This window comes from Tiliqua scincoides, chromosome 2 (genome assembly GCF_035046505.1).
Source record: "Tiliqua scincoides isolate rTilSci1 chromosome 2, rTilSci1.hap2, whole genome shotgun sequence".
Lineage (NCBI taxonomy): Eukaryota > Metazoa > Chordata > Lepidosauria > Squamata > Scincidae > Tiliqua > Tiliqua scincoides.
In genome coordinates, this window is record NC_089822.1 from 153,263,993 (window position 1) to 153,280,843 (window position 16,851).

General features: G+C 44.6%; 1 protein-coding gene across 1 annotated transcript in view; it reads right to left on the minus strand.

The window, feature by feature from the left end:
* The window catches only part of FASN (fatty acid synthase), a 75,795-nt gene that overhangs the window by 26,803 nt on the left and 32,141 nt on the right, over positions 1-16,851 (minus strand). Inside the window, exons 12-23 of the mRNA XM_066615773.1 lie at positions 15,387-15,481; positions 13,273-13,407; positions 12,870-13,073; positions 7,325-7,440; positions 6,177-6,352; positions 5,664-5,855; positions 4,784-4,864; positions 4,500-4,685; positions 2,730-2,909; positions 2,286-2,486; positions 542-852; positions 44-433 (exon numbers count right to left, since the gene is read on the minus strand). Of these exons, the coding sequence (XP_066471870.1) occupies positions 44-433; positions 542-852; positions 2,286-2,486; positions 2,730-2,909; positions 4,500-4,685; positions 4,784-4,864; positions 5,664-5,855; positions 6,177-6,352; positions 7,325-7,440; positions 12,870-13,073; positions 13,273-13,407; positions 15,387-15,481 (2,267 nt within the window). The remainder of the gene's footprint in view (positions 1-43; positions 434-541; positions 853-2,285; positions 2,487-2,729; positions 2,910-4,499; positions 4,686-4,783; positions 4,865-5,663; positions 5,856-6,176; positions 6,353-7,324; positions 7,441-12,869; positions 13,074-13,272; positions 13,408-15,386; positions 15,482-16,851) is intronic.

Below are 16,851 nucleotides of genomic sequence, written 5' to 3' on the forward strand. Positions count from 1 at the left end.
GACAACTGGGGAGAGAATATAAACAAGAGAATTTATAGTTTACCTGTGTCAACAGCCCTGGTTTCTCTTGAAGGTCTGGAGATGTGAGGAAGCAGACTATTTCACCCAGAGTTTCTCCTTTCAGAAGGGCATGCAGCAAAACAAACCCTCCTTCCTTCACTGTGGCTGCCATGTTTGAGAGCACCTCAGCTGGATTTTTGAAAGCATTCAGTGAGCAGTTGCACACCAGGAGATCAGCATTGATTATACTTCCAGGAGGTGGGGTAGCAGGATCCCACTGGTCAATGGAAACACCCATCTCCTGCAGTTCATTCTCTTTCGATGCCAGGATTTCTGGTGTTCGCTCAGTGGCAGTGTAGTCTAACTGTAGCATGGGCTGAGTATTTAAGATACTGGTAACTCTTGAGAATAAATGCCCATCTCCTGCCAGGGCCTGCAAACATAGAGCAAAGGGTAATGAGAGGCATTATATGTCACCAGCACCTGAACAAAAACCAAGGGCAGATTTCAGAGCTCTGCAGAGCTGCATTTTGGAGCTGACCTCTATTATCTTCATCTTGCGACTGGTGATGTTCTCCAATGCTATGTCTACAGAAGTTTTCAGCTCAGCAAAATCCAGCAAGCCATTTAGAAGAGGGTCTTCTTGAAGATGAAGCTTCTCTCGAGTCACAACCTGTTCTAATTCTGAGTAGAGGTTTCCATTGAGCTCCAAGCGACATATTTCAGCAAGTATGTGGAGAAGACCTTTTTGTTCAGCTTCTGCCTGCGCAGGGGTCTTAGTATTCTCTACACCCGGAATAGCCAATTTGACTCCATGCTTTGCAATCTTTTTCTGTAAGCTCTGGATCAACCCTATAGCAAAAAGAACGAAGATGCAAAAATATTTATGTCATACTATCTTCTCTGCTCTTCTCACCTGGTCAGCTGGCAAGTATTGTTCACAAAATTGCATTAAACTCACCAGTGGTTATCTATGTATCTAGAATACTTCTGTTATCTGACACATATATATGTTGCTAGTCCTTGTTTTTTCACAACTTTTAGTTGCTGTCTACCTCGATGCTGTAAGTCTAGGGACTGAAGACTGCAGAAGGTAAAGGATATCATGGCTAAGCCATCAGAGAAGAGACTGGTGAACTGATAGCAAATACTTTTATTTTATGGGATTTTTTGACAAAAAGCTACATTAGATTTTTATTTATTATTAAAAAGTTCTGTAACGTTTGTTCTGTGGAATGGTGGCATGAAATGCTTGGAATGCAGGGAATGGATTATTTGTTTCAGAAAAGACTGGTGGAAAATAAGAAGAGAGAGCTTTTAAGATCAGTGAAGACTTGAAGAGACTTTGATTGCAACACTTGACAAAATTATTGTCTCTATTGAAAACCCAATTCAGGACTAAGGTTTCCCTCTGACAGAAAACAGATTGCAGCCAAAGCGGCTTGTTATCATCAAGGGCCAGCTGTCTAACCAGCAACTCAACTCTCAACAGCCTGTGGAACGAATTTGCCTCATAAATCATAGACAAAAAAAGCATTTACTGTGAACTTGAGAGCACTGAGATGATGAATATCACAAAGCATCTTCTCAATATAGTTACATGCCTTGAGACACCACTGAGAAATAGGATGTAGTTTACTTGCTAGGACTGCTGCTTGACCGCCAACATACATATGATGGTTTGGAAAATGGCAAGATCTGTTTCATTACAACAGTTACAATTACAATCCAGCTTGGGGCTTTACATGTGTTCTTTCTGAGACGTTATGTGTTTATCAGCCAGGCCAAGATCAATAAGATCTAAATTTCCAGCTTCTCTCTGTTTCTTCCTTGACAATAAATCTGACTCGAATGTAATATGACTCAACAACAGAGCTGAGCAATTTCAAAAGAAAGCCACACCAGCCTAACCCTTGGCTTCTTATGCTGCTGGGAATTACTTCGATAAAACAGAACATGAGATGGTGCTCTCCCTTCATGACCCTGCTGTTTACTTTGCACAGGGGGTATCATCTCAGAAAATCACTCTAGGGTAGCAATTTTCAACCTTTTTCATCTCATGGCACACTGACAAAGCACTAAAATTGTCAAGGCACACCATCAGGTTTTTGACAATTGATAAGGCACACCATGCTGCCAGTGAGGGCTTACATCCCCCATTGGTCCTACTAATAAATACCTTCCCCCAAATTCCTATGGCACACCTGTGGACCACTTGCAACATACCCATGTGCCATGGCACAGTGGCTGAAAATGGCTGCTCTAGGGAGATATAATCCTTTTACCTTTGCATTGTTCAAAGCTAGACTGAAGCTGAATATTGGAGGACAAGCAGCCACTCTCAACATATGGCACAAAGCAAAACTTCTCAAGTGTGGGAGGGGTCTGTTCCTGTCGCCGAGGTGCCACACTAGCATGAAGACCAGAAATCTGAACAGCTCCCGCTGTGATGGTATCCAGGCAATGGTCAACATAGGCATCAAAAGCTACAAGGGAAGGAGAGAATCAGCAGCTGAAAGTGTGGGAAATCTCACAAAAACTGTAGTACAATTAGAAGGGAAAGGATCTCTCAGAATTCAGTCTGAGGGTTACATAACAACTCCAGTTGTGAATAGTCTTCTGGTTCCCACAAATCCATCTTATTGCATTAGGCTGACACAGCAGCTTCATATAATTTGCTTCCAGAAAGGAACTGGGTCTGTTCCAACCAAAAAAGAGGTGACCATTACCTTCAGTCTCATCACTGTATTTGTGTACACGCTCATGGTGTAGTTTTGGGTCAATGTATACCGAGCGGATTCTGGTTGGCAAACGCAGACTTCTTCCTGTTTCCCCCAAGATGATCAAATGCAGCAGGCTGTCAAGGAATGAAACCCAATTCCCATTCCAGAGAACCTTCCCAGAGTTCCCTGGGGATAATAAATAATTTCATTAGAATATACAGTGGGTGATGGTTCTAGAACCAAGCAAACAAGACACCATAAGCTTGCTCTACAGCAAGGGTCTCCAAACCTTTCTGTAAAAGGGCCACATCATATATTTTATACATTTTTGCAGGTTAAAAAAAAATCAGTTATATAAATAAATGAATGAAATTAGAATGTATGAACGAGTTTTACTTGGACCTTTTTATAATCAGCACGATGTGATTCAGAACAAAAGAGAAAGGTGACAATTACAAAAAAACAAGGCCATGCTTAAACTGAGAAATGATATAGAAAGAATAAAAGCGTCAATCATTAGCAAATGCTCTGACAAAAGAAAGGTTGCTGTGGGCTACATAAAATCTAGTGGCAGGCCAGCTGTGGCCCCTGTGCCATAGTTTGAAGACTCCTGCTCTATAGCAATAACTATACTGGTTTAGACCCAAGATTCTCATGCTTTCCAAGTCAGGTGTCATCTCCCTTTCTCCTCCCAAGGGGGTGGTTCCACCTGAAGAGGGTTCAGGAAGGCCATGGGGACATACAGAAGAAACAGCATGAATCCACATTTCAACTAAACTAAGGGCTACATTGCTGGTGATATAGAAGAGGCAGGGTCTTCCTCTGCTGGGTTACTTCTCCCTTAACAGGCTCTTTTTAAGTGAAATAGCCAAGGGAAGAGCCTGTGCGGATAGTGGTGTACATGACACCTATTGCTAAATGGTTTCCCTCGGGTGGACAGGGTTGAGGATGCCATGGGGCTGTCCCCTCGCTTACTCTTGGAGCACACAGAGTTATGTTATCTGGTCCCTTACAGAGATCGTAAGGCTGTTGACCTCAGCCTCCTCCCGGGTTAGGCTTCAGAAGGAACCTTGGTCCTCTTCCAGGTCTCTCTCTTCCTCCTGGTATGGTTCCCTCCTGTCTTCAGTTTTCTAGCCCCTCACTAGCCACTCTGACTTGGTTTTGTCTTTTATCCCCTTTTCAGTCTCTGGTCCTTATCATCCTCACCCCTCTCCAGCCAGTCTTCTTCCTTTCCACCTCTCTTGCTTCACTTCTCTTCTCTTTCCCCCTTCATTTCCTTCTTTCACGTGTCTCCCTTTCTCTTTTCTTATTCTCATTCTTTTGTCTCCCCATCTGTCTCTCTGCTAGTCTGCAGCCTGCTTCTGGAGGCAGCCTTGAATTTTGCCTGTCACAACCCAGTTGATTGTGCTCAGTTGATTGTGCTCAACCCAGAATCAGCTCCAGCTGCAAGCAGGTGCAGTCTAATGATGTAACTGGCCAGCACACCACCTCCCAGATAATTAGCAGCACCTTTGGGCCACCACATTTGGACTCCGTGGGACATGAGTTCACCACACTAGGTCATAAAAGACACTGTGGAGACTTACCCCCGGGGAAGGGCATAAATATTCATTTACTCAGAGGAGACCTTTGCAACTGCCCCTCCCCCACAGGATGTAGCAGTAGCCATGTTGGCATTGTTGCATTGGCAGGGGTGAAAGCATAGGACTGGACTATCAGTCTCCCAAGTGAATAGAAATAATCCTCATTGCCAAATTTATGTGACAATTATATTACCATCACTACTGGATTCTATGAGTCCGTGGAACGTTGGTCCATAGTCATAACCACGCAGACGAAGCTCTTTGTAAATATCCCCTTTCGATAAGCTCATTTCCGAGGAGGGATTTTGCTGAGTCTCCAAATTAATTTGCTGGTTATGGAAGTTATTAAGAGCAGTCTCTTCCAAAAGGCAAATTTTTCCTGGTAGTCACAATACACAGAGAACAAGAATAGTCAATAGCCAGCTACACACAGCTTTGATGGCTTTAGAGCCCATCTAACAGGAATCATGTACTTACCACTCACAGCAAGATTTCCATTCCCAGACACTTCAAAACGTTGGGAAGCAGGCATGAGTCTCACCTCTAACTGTGTCAAACCTGCAAGATAGCCAGAATTTGGTGATATGTTTCAGGAACCTTCAACCCCAGGCCTCACTGTTCCCCCAAGCATTTCAACTTACATAAACAGGGGTGTGTGTGTGTGTGTGTGTGTGTGTGTGTACACAGTGTTTTCACCTGTCCTGCACAGTGCTTTATTTAGCCTTCTTTTGCTAAACTTTTCTCTAACATCCTGTAGGAAGACAACTGTTGGGTTTTCACTGAGTCTCAGCCCAAGCCTATCTAACTCCCCACATGGCAATGCAACTGCACCAATGCAGTCTCTGCTATATCTGCTGTCATGGGAGAGTTTTGGCATGTCAAAAAGTCCTGAGGATTAAGGTGACATTAATTCCCTTGCCCAGGGGGAAGCCACAGAAGCCACCGTGGAACAACTTGGATCTGAGTCTACTGGTGCAATGCTGGTTTACGCTGCCAGAATGCTCATTCTGGTGGTATAAAGGCCCCTTGGGATTGAGCTGTTAGCGAGTCCCTTAGATGGAGCTATTTGCATCTCTTATCCAGAACAGAGGTTTTTCTTGAGGGAAAGTTAAAAACCTTCTTGCCTAGTTTCTCAAGAAGTAGACAGAAAGCTGTCTACTTAGTATATGAGCAATATGTCTTGTAACAAAAAAAATCTACTGTTTATGTTAAGTCAAAGTTAACTTGCCCCAACTCACTTACATATACCCTGATCTTTTTTTATTTTTTATTTTAAAAATGAGTCCACCAAACTCTGCTGTCTTGAATTTGAGAGAACAGGCTTACATGCCTAGCAAGACACCTTTGCTAGCCTCACCTTTCTTAGGAAGTATTGTTGCCTGATGGATTGCAACATCTTCAAACATGACAGGCAGTTCTTCTATGGAGGTCCCCAAAGAACGTGCCAGAGTACGCCAGGCTAGTACAAGGTAGCCAGTTGCTGGGTACAGAACCCGGCCATCAATGCAGTGACCCACCAAATAATAATCAGGAGATTCAGGATTCATATCTGTCAGCAATAGAAAAACGAAACATACTTTTCAGAACTCCAAATATAAAACTCAACCAGACTCAAAAGCAATGTGCAAATATTTAACCAAAATCCAAACCATGGAATTCTCACTGTTCCTCCTACCACAGAAACGTCAGTGTTACAAATCTTTCCAAGAAAACAGCTCTTCTCCCCACTTCCTACTCCCTCCCCATCCATGGCTTTTTTTCCCCTCTAGAACAGCAGAAGGTGTATGAAGATATTCTCCCCAGAGATGCACTCCAAAAATACAGGTTTCTATTCCAGAGAAGAGAAAAGCATATCAGTTCCAGTACACACCAATATTGTAGACTGTGGCTGCTCCAGATCCCCCAGAACCTGTTGGGAAGTCTTCAGCTTTTGGGACATCCCATGTCTGACTATGGTCCCACTGAATATATGGAGAGATAAGTGGAGTTCCCACAGGAGCAGGATATTCAACAGGTGAATACAGATTGTTTGCAAGGACATTTATTCTGAAGAAGGAAAAGAGCAAGAATTTATGAAGACCAAGAGGCAGTAGCAAATAGATAACAGTTCACGCAGGCCTACAGCTAAGAGTCAGCATGGGCTTAGGGCAGCCATTTTCAACCATTGTGCCTTGGCACATTGGTGTGCTGCGAGTGGTCCACAAGTGTGCCACAGGAATTTGGGGGAAGGTCATTTATTAGTAGGGCCAATGGGGGATGTGAGCCTCCCACTAACAGCATGGTGTGCCTTTTCAATTGTCAAAAACCTGATGGTGTGCCTTGACAATTTTAGTGCCTTGTCAGTGTGCCGTGAGATGAAAAAGGTTGAAAATCGTTGGCTTAGGGAAACCTGCAACAAAGTTCAGAGGTCCTGGCCTCCACTAAAAGCACACTATGCTTGCTTTCCCTACATCCCTTCTATTCAAACGTCACTGTTGACCTTTTGAAACATCACAGGGCATTGGTCAGAGATGAAGTTCTATAACATGAACACATGTACAAGCGCACATAGAGAAGTGGAATACCAAATCAAGCTTAGGAAGCAAACACACTAGATCAGCATTTCGCAAAGTGTACAACTACGAGCCCAGGGACTCCCTGAGACCTGTTCAGGGACTCCATAAACACATCGTAAGTTGCTGCTATCTACTCTTCTGTGCTGCACCATTCTGTGCATGCGCTGGTGCTCTGGGGCTCCCTGAAGCTCTGCACATGCACCAGTGGGGCTCCCTGAGACCTTTTTCAGGGTGTAAATGGCTCTGGAGACTGAAAAGTTTGAGAACCACTGCATTCAATTTTTTAAGTACCCTAATGGAAATATACTTTTAACAGCACAAACAGCACCTACATTCTTATCCTTGACCAACAATGGCTCTTTCAGGTAGCAACCTAGTTGGGGCACAGACAATTGAAGGTATTGTTCAGCTTGTTGCCCAAATGAAATGTGGGCTGTATTGTGTCCCACAGTCTTTCACTCACCCTGTCAAGTGGATTTTTCCAACATTTGTCAGAAAGAACTCCAGGTTGTTTTTATGTTCTCTCTTCATTAAAGGTAGAATGGTGCAAGTTGGCTTCAATGCTCTCCTCAGGATTGCCTACAGTGGAGATCAGAAAGTTCTCAGAAAAAGTCATTGGTTTCCTTTTTCTAAAATGGACCCTTAGCTAGGGTTGCCAGTTATTTTTCCAGCAGAATGACAATGCAGTTAACAGTGCATTTGACATGCAGAAATTTAGCAGGGGAAGCTTTTCTCATCACAGCACCTTTATGCTAGGAAAGCATTCTTTGTATCCTGTGTAGAAGCATTGTTTCCAGTGAGGAACTTACACACAAAATGCAAAAGTAATACACATATCAGGAAATCCAGAAACCAAGCTTCTAGCAACACCACTGGGTTAGAGATATATCATATAAATTTTATTTTTCACCAGCGCACAGGGCTGCAGCAGCACTGAAAATGGCTGCCACTGCATCCTGTGCGCTCCAGGCAGCTGCCACCTCCTCCTCGGGAGAAGGGGACTTTCATCCCCTTCCCTTGGGTAAACTGAGCAGTCCCGCAATGGAGCTACATGATTCTTCGGCAACCCAAAGGTCAGCATAGAGTCAAGAGCCTCTCTGTCGGGCTGCCATGGAGGATCTGGATCCCTCCTCCCGCCTCCCTCCTGCCCTGCTCCCTCCCCTGGAATGCCTCCTCCCTACCCTCTTTCCCCTCTCCCTATCCCAGAACAACTCCTCGCCCCATGTCCCCATCTACCTCTCCACTGCTTGGTGGTCTGCATGACCGTTGAGCGGCAGATCTCCGGCACTCCACTGATTCTAGTCCAATGCCAGCCAGCGCTGGGCTGGCAGAGCACTGGTGCTAGGGCACGCAAACATGCCTTATGGCATGTTTGTGACAGGACATGCCAGCGGTAAGCCACTGCGCACTCCTTAGGATTGGGCCTTAAGACAAGATTACAGCTTAAGTTTTAATGAACACAATGGCTTACTTCCAAGTAAAATAAATACCATTTTCAAACACCTCTAGTCATGTGCTCTTAAAGGCACAAGAGCTGTATGAGAAACAGAAGATGGCAACCCTATCCTTAGTCTACAAGAAGGAGAACCACTTGTATATATACATAACGTTCTGTCCAAGCAAATGATCCTCAAAATGGCAGCACCTGTCCAGACAGAACAGTTAATCACTCCTCCTCTAGTGCTTCCTCTATTCATACCCACTGTCCATATTAATTTTTTAGCACCTTGTAACTAGTAGATTGACACAGTAATTTAGGGGACACAATTCTGAAAGGGGGAAAAAAATAACCCTCTCTCTACATGTTCACTTCAAAATAGATTCTAGAATTGTTCTGAGTGACCGGATGACACCCAAGACTTTAGTGATACAGATCCAATAAAAGAGAGAGTACATGGGATAACATTGCCCTTTCAGGACTCTTCCAGGTTCTCCAACTCCATATTTTCCTTTCAGTGCTAAGCTTAAATGGATTTACCATCAGTAGGACCTGTTTGTCAGCAAAATGGGAGGGAGCTAGCAGTAATCCTATATGCTACTAAAAAAAAAACACTCAGGAAAATGTGCTAGACCACACAGGAGGAAGGTCACACAGCATTCAAAGATCATTCAAAGTGATAAAAATGGTAGTTCCTCTGGCACCCACCCAACCACATTCCACTCAGCACTGAGGTATTGCTTTTGAGTGATGGACTAATTCAGTATACTTGCAACAGAAGCTCTTGTGTAAGAAAGATCCCCACGTCTAACAGAAAAAAGAGCAACAACCATGCACCTATTGCACAAAATGGTTGCCTGGAATGATCCACTTACACACAGACTCAGCAAAAGTAATACACATATCAGGAAATCCAGAAACCAAGCTTCCAGCAACACCACTGGGTTAGAGATACATCATATACATTTCATTTTTCACAGGCTATCTTTTATACAGCTAATAAATAATGTGAAACCACATGCTAGGAAAACAGGTTATGTGCAAAGCAGCTAAGGCAGCAACAGAACTTAGTAACTGTTATCTCATGTTTTCATGGCACAGTCCAAATCAGGGTTATTACGGTACACTGAACCCTCTCCCTAAAATGAGACATACCATTAAAGAGCCAAGACGCATCCTGAACAATTGCATTCCCAAGATACTGTTTGCATTTTCGGTTTCACCCCCTTCAATATGATTTGCATGGGAGATAATGTTTTATTGACCTCAGTGGAACTTGTTTCTAAGTAAGCAAACTTACAGCCCGATCCTATGCCAGCTAGCACTGTCGGAACAGGCATGCACACAGTTGCAAATGTGCCATAAAGCATGTTGCATAGAGTCCGGTGCTGCTGGCAGGCCTCTGCCAGCACTGGAGCTCCACCCACTAACCAGGGTAAGTGAACCACCGTTCAGCAGGGAGAGGGCGGGGGGGGGCAGGGAGGAGGTGTAGCTGGTAACGGGGGGGGGAGGCGCCCTGGGGGTGGTTCAGATTCCAGAGGGAAGCGGGGACTGCAGTAGAGGCTGCCACTATATCCTATCCCCCCCAGGCCTTGAAGCTCTCTATACAGATCTCTAATAACACAGGCCAACACATATTTTGCTTCCTTAAATGTTACACCAGTTCCTAGGTATATTTGGGGTGCCGATTCCAAAAATGGCATCCGTTTTGCCCTATCACATCTAGTTTTGGAGATATAGTATAGCCTCATTAGTGAATGGTTCAAGCAGCTTGCTCATGAGGAAGCCTACACCAAGCCTACACACCTCATGAGGAAGCTGCTTGAACCATTCACTAATGAAGCTATACTATATCTCCAAAACTAGATGTGATAGGGCAAAACGGATGCCATTTTTGGAATCGGCACCCCAAATTCATATCAAACCACCATAAAGTTTGGGAAAAACGTTTCTGACCCTCAATTTCGTAGGTCTGTGTAATAGCTAGATAGCTAGCACAAATCCAAGAAGACTCACAACGGCTTCCCGGGTCCAACACAAGGTAAGGGAATCGATGTTCCCTTACCCTGAGGAGACCTCCGGCTACCTCTTTGGCCCTACAGGATACAGCAGTGGTCATTTTGGTGATGTTGTACTGCAGGGTAGTAGACTTCATAGGACTGGGCTGCCTGAAAGACAGCTGAAGGTGACAATCCTAAATTCACTTAATCAGGAGCAAGCCATGTTGAATTCAGTAGGAGTTACTTGCCAGTATACTGGCTTATACAGCATGGCTGCAAAACATGCAATCAATGGGTGTTACTTCTGATTGTACGTTTACTTAATGTCGTCACTGTTTATCAGTATATCTCGGTTTTAATGAATGGCATGGTTGGCCACTTCTCCCTCACTACATCCTAGCTAGCAAATTATTATTTCTTTTTCTTGTGTTCTGTTTGGATGGTCATATTTTTCTGGATGTACAAGACTAACGCGTGACTTTTTATAGGAGAGCAGGAAGGTGCTGGAGCTGACTCTGAGAAGCATAACTGATCCTACAAGTTCTTTGGGTGACTCCTTGCATCTTAAACTAGTTTGAATCCAGTCGTGTTTTGTATGTTGACCTGTCTATGCCATTGTTTGATGCGTAGATGGGAAGTGGCACAAGCCCCCAGCAAAGACAGTGTCAGGGCAAACCCTTTAGCATCTGCTGCAGCAAACAACTATAGCAGAGTCCTTGTCAGTTTTAAATCTGCCACAAACCTGACAGTTTGCTCAGGCTTACAATCTAAAAAAATAATGTGGAAATTCAGAAATTTTGAGCCCCCCCACCTCAACCATCACAGAAGATGCTCTGTGACTGCAATATATTTAAGATCAAATGACCTGTTGTTTGCTATTCACCTTTTCATGACACTGCCTCCACTAGACAAGCTAGCAATGGCCCTCGTGGAGATGGACAGAATGGTCTTGTCAACTGATGGCACAGCCCTGTGTAGTTAAACCTTGGTAGTTTGCAATACAATCCTGGGTGTAGGCACTTGTGAAACAGGCACAGGTGTATGTCTCAACTCTTAATTAAAACATTTCTGCCCAATGTTGCGTGTAGGCAACAGGGACCAACTGTGTACACCTGTGAGCTGGGCAGAAATGTGTTAAAGAACATGCAATTTGCCTGCCTGAACAAAGCTGTTTCGTCAAAGCTGTGGCGAACAGCCGCCCCTCCTAGAACACAGGACGTTGTCTCCTAAGTTTCAAGCAACGTGTTACAGATAATGAGTGATTAGTGCTTCTGCAATGGCCTTGCTACAATCAAGAGCAACTGAATGGTTGTTCAGGTGGATCAGGACCATGGTGGGGGCTTTAGCCCTGCCTCTCCACACTCCTTGTCCAGCAGCCTCTTTTCTCTCTGCAGCAGTGATTTGCCAAGGAAGAAAAGGTCCCACTACTGACTGTGGAAGCTTTTTTCCTTGACAATAGCAGCTATGAGGGTTCCCGATTCCAGCTGGGACAGTGGTGGTGATGGTGGTGGGGGGGATAGAGTCTCAATATAATCTAATTCTTCCCTGAAGTTCTCAAAGTTAAAACCAATAAGGAATGTCTTTCTTTCCTGGGAAAATATTTGTTTAAAGTACTTCTATGCTGACATTCTACCTTAAAGTAGCATTTAAGGGGCTTAAAAAAAACAACAGCAAATCCCAAAAGGACAATATCAGTAAAAGGACCAACATATCAACAGTGCCAACATATCCAATGGCAGCTAAAACTAACTTAAGGCAGTTCCAACAGCCATTAAGCAGACCACAAGGCCTTTCAAAATACTAACATACTATGCAAACCATGCAAAACTAACCAATGTAAAGCAAACGCAATGATTGTCCAAAGCTCAGGGAAACAGGACAGCCTTTGCCTGGCTCGTGTTGCCAAACCACCAAGACCAGCCTAAAGCCTCCAAGAATCAGCATCAATCTCCTGGTGACGATGGAAAGCAAACAGGAGGTTTTAACAGGGCCTCCAGGGATTTCCAACATGCCATTATGTTGAAAAGAAAAGAAAATCTCCAGGCATAGCTTCAGTCAGAATTGGAAATGTGGTGCCCAAAAGAAGAATGTGCCAAACAGATCTCCCTTGGTCAAGGGGAATCCTATAATTAGGGTGCCCAAGCAGAAAATACCATCTCTCTGGTCAGTCACCACCACTTCCTGCCAGACCACAAGGAATTCTCCAGATTGACCCAGTGTCATTTAATTAAAGCTACCAAGCAGTATATCAATTTCTCCTCCCAGCCATTTTCTCCCCACATACACTGCTAATTCATTTTCTTAAGTCTGGTTCCTTCACCTTTAACTCTGCCCCAACTTCAGAAAGTTCAGGGTCTGGTATATGCACAGTAGTGGGTTGAAACTGTGGCCAGTTGCTCAGTGTGTGAGGGGAAGTCATATCAAGTACAATAGTTAGGAGGACTGATAAGGAAACAGAGTTAGAACTAGAGGGGAAAGGGGTATCGCTGGGGCTACAGCAAGCAGGCATATAATTCTGCTGTTTTACACTTTCTCTAGCTTTAGCCCATTGTATCCACGGAGGGTAATACCTGTAGGAGAGCATGTGGGGCGATCTCCACTACAACAGCATTTTCTGGAATATGCCTCAGGCCTTCCTGGAACAAGACTGGGCTGACAAGGTTATTCACATGGTACTCAGCAGAGGAGTTCTGAGCCAGCTCAGTTTGCCACTGGGATTCAGGGATGGAGGTGCTGATCCAGCGGGACGAACGAGGCTTTGGATTTGGAATAACCTGAGGGGGCAAGAGAGAAAGAGAGGAGACTAAACTGAAGGATTCTAAAAACAATTGCATGCAGCAGAGCAGTTTAGCCTCAGCTGATACCAGAAGAGGGGTCCTTCTTGAGCCCCACTCCACACCAGCTGAAGTAAGACTGGGCACAGCTTTCTCTGCCCTGAATTATCTGCAGTGAGAAGTCATTAAGGAGCATTACCTTTTGCAGGGCACTCAGCAGAACAGGTGCAATCGATGCCATGTAGTACGAGTGGAAAGCTACACCAGCGCTGAGCACCTCTTTCGCAAATATGCCTTCTACTTTCAGTTTAGAGACAAATTTAGCCACAAGGTCCTAAGAAAAATAGGTGGAATATTTATTTAAATTACTTCTTCCCACCTTTTACAACCACATGCAAAGGAGCTTACATAAAATCAAAAGAAAACAGAATAAAAAAAATGCAATACAGGCTTTCTTCTACTTTAAAAAAATCCAGTGTAGAAGAGAATAGAACCTCCCTAGAAGCAGACAGTGCTTCTTACATATTTCAGCACATATTTCTTTTGATGCATTATCCCACTTCACAGGCATGACACCCAGAAAAGACCTGTCCCAGATACCTACACATCTCAGATGAAGGTGGGATCTAAAGAAGGAACTGGTGTATTTGGTGGGCCGCTGCGAGATACAGGAAGCTGGACTAGATGGGCCTATGGCCTGATCCAGTGGGGCTGTTCTTATGAACTCTGAATTGGAACAGAGCTATTTCTGAGATACTCCAGTCCCAAAAGGTGATAGCCAGCACCTTGAACTGAGTCCAGAAAGAATGAGGCTAAAAGAGGATTGAGGTCTGAACAGGCAGTTCCCATCACAACTCTTGTAGCTGCACTCTGAACCAGGTGAAGTCTCCAGACCTTCAAGGGCAGCCCCACAAAAAGCACATTACTGTTATCTAACCTACACGTGACAAGTACAGTATGCAAATAATTGAGATTATATCTGATTTCTTCAGGAAAGGACATAATTGATGAATGAGATGAAGTTGGGAGAAAGCACTCCCAACATCAAATGCAGATCCGAGTCAAGAACTCCTCCTAAACTGCACACCTGTTGCTTTGGGGGTGAAGGTGGAGTGTAAGCTTATCTCCCACCCAGCTGTACTTCTGTCTTGTCCAAATGAAATTTCAACTTGTTCAGGCTTATTTAGGTGGGTTTATTCAGGCTTGTTCAGGCTTACTCAGCCTGAACCTGCTGGCAGACACTGATTCAGAATTTCCACTGTCTCCACAGGATTTGACACTAGGCATGAGAAACAGCACTGTCTCACCTGTCTATTGATGGCACCCTAACCCAAATCCCTGAATAATTGCTCCCTGTGATTTCATGTAGATGTTAAAAAGCATGAGAGACAAGATGGAACCTTGCAACACTCCATAGGGAATAGGTTCTAAAAAGTGGACTATATAGCACTAGAGCCATTTTGAGACAGTACTCTTGAGCCCCAACCCAGATGTACAATTCAGAAGAATATCTTGGGTGGTGGAGATAGCAATGACTCAGTGTTGCAAGGGTATGGTCCACCAAACCATTGCTAATTGTTATCACTTTGGGCTCTGATACCTATGAAGAAACCATAATTCCCCATATTTTGCTCACAAGTGGATTGTTCTACATTCCTGCATGCCTACAATAGCATCAGTTACATACACCCAAGATACTCAACATTTCTTTTAATCAACACAGATATTTCTTCCATCCTGTGAACTCCACTCCAAAAAACCAAAAATACATTCTGCAGGTATGTGTGTAAGCGCATATACAATCTGTGTTGTATTGTGCAGTCGTGGTGAAGCCTCACTATGAATAATGCATACACGGAGGTGGATATTTAGAAAGCTGCTTGGTGTGTTTTCTCTCCTCGTGCACTCCTCCCCCATAGCAGCCATGAAAGGTGAGATCAGAAGGAACTCATTGTTCAATTCTTCCTTCTTCTCTGGAATTTGGACTCTCAAGTCCCAAACAGGTGAGGAACGCAGCACTGTTCAGCCGGGCAGCTTTTTGGACCCACCTCTGTTCCCTCTGCTGTCTTTTTAGAAGTTGCCCAGCGAGCTGCTGCAGCCATCAAGTAGTTGAAAATGATAAGGTAAGAATGGATACTCTAGGCATGTGTATCAGAAGAAGCAATTCCCACTTTCCCCTCTCTTCCTGGAAGAAGCAGACACATATTTTCCACAGCCTCCTCCTACCCACTGATGAAACCACCCAGTTCCAGTGATGAGAACACCTCAACTCATTCCCTAAATAAGCAGCAATTAAAAGAATGAGTCACTCACCTGAGGCCCTGAAACAGTGACAGTGTCCTCAGAGTTGTGACAGGCAGGTACCACTCCTGCAGGACATATGCGCTTACACTCTTCCCACGTCAAGCCTGCAGGAGACAGATTGCTTCAGATGACTCCAGTTTACAGAGGTACGCAAGTAGCCATACACAGGAAGAGAGTGAGGTCCCATTGTGGCGTTGCGCTTCTGGAACAAGTGTTCTGGCAGTGCAAGGACCTTTACAGTGGCGCGAAAGCTTTGCTGTTGTCATGCACTTCCAGGACACTGTTACACATGGGCAGCACCACAGCACACACAGCAGCAGGTCCCGAAGCCTTTGTCAGGATTGGGTAGCTAGTCTTTCTTAAGACACAAGTGAAACCAACAACCCTAATTTCCTAGTTTCTTAACATCCTGTGAGAACTCAACATTCTGGAACGCATTTTGTTCTTTACAGCCATTTCAAATGGTGTCATACTAAAGGAACGGTCAGGAACCCATACTTCAGAGTCGGAAGCAGATGTGTATCTTATCAGAAGACACTTCCCAGATCTCACACCCTGCTCTGTGAACAAGAAATGCAGACTCAGACAGTGGCATTCCTAGGGGTGGCAAGGGGGGCAAATACCCCATGCTTCTGGGGGCTGTGCCACTTTCCTCACCTCCCTGCCACTGCCCCTGCCCCTGTCCAGGGGCTTTAGGAGAGCTAGGGAGGCTGTGTACTGCCTCCCTGGCCCTCCAAAGACTTTCTGAGGCCTCTGGAAGGCCAAAAATCACTATTTCTAGTTTTCAGAATTGATAGACTACAAAGGATGCAGTCTTAGGCACACTTATTTAGGAATAAGTTTCACTGAACTGCAAAGCAAACGTGCATAGGACCAGGCTGCATGTCTAACAACACTGGTGATCCTGGAGGCCTCAGAACACCCTCCAGATGTGACTGGAGGACAGCTTCAGTTGCGTTTGGAGAGGGCAGCCCTGGATGATGTACCCCAAGCCAACACACCTTCCAACTATGCCTCTGGGCTTCAATGGGGTCTTGGGCCACCAGAAATAGTGTTCTGCAAATGGCAAGAGGCGTCATCAGTGTTGTCACTTCCAATTTTCCCCCAAAACCAGAAGGAATCTTTTAAGACCTCCCGAAGGCCGCAGAACACTCTCTGGACACAAGCAGAGCACAGCTCCAGTTGCATTCAGAGGGGGTGCGGATGTGCAAAGGAGACAGGACCCCAGCAGCCACAGAAGAGTGTTGCCTGTGGTCCTATGAACCCCCCAAAACTAGGCTACTGTTGGGGCCTTAGTCTTGATGCTATATTGTCGCATGCAGTGATGTAATGTGAAAGCCAGACGAGCTACCCACAAAGATCTCTTGTATCTCAGGTTCTGGCCCAAAGCTTAAGCTTTTCATCACGGTACTTAAAAAAATATTTATTTATATGACACGAAAAATGCCATTTTGGCACATCTCAACAACATGAT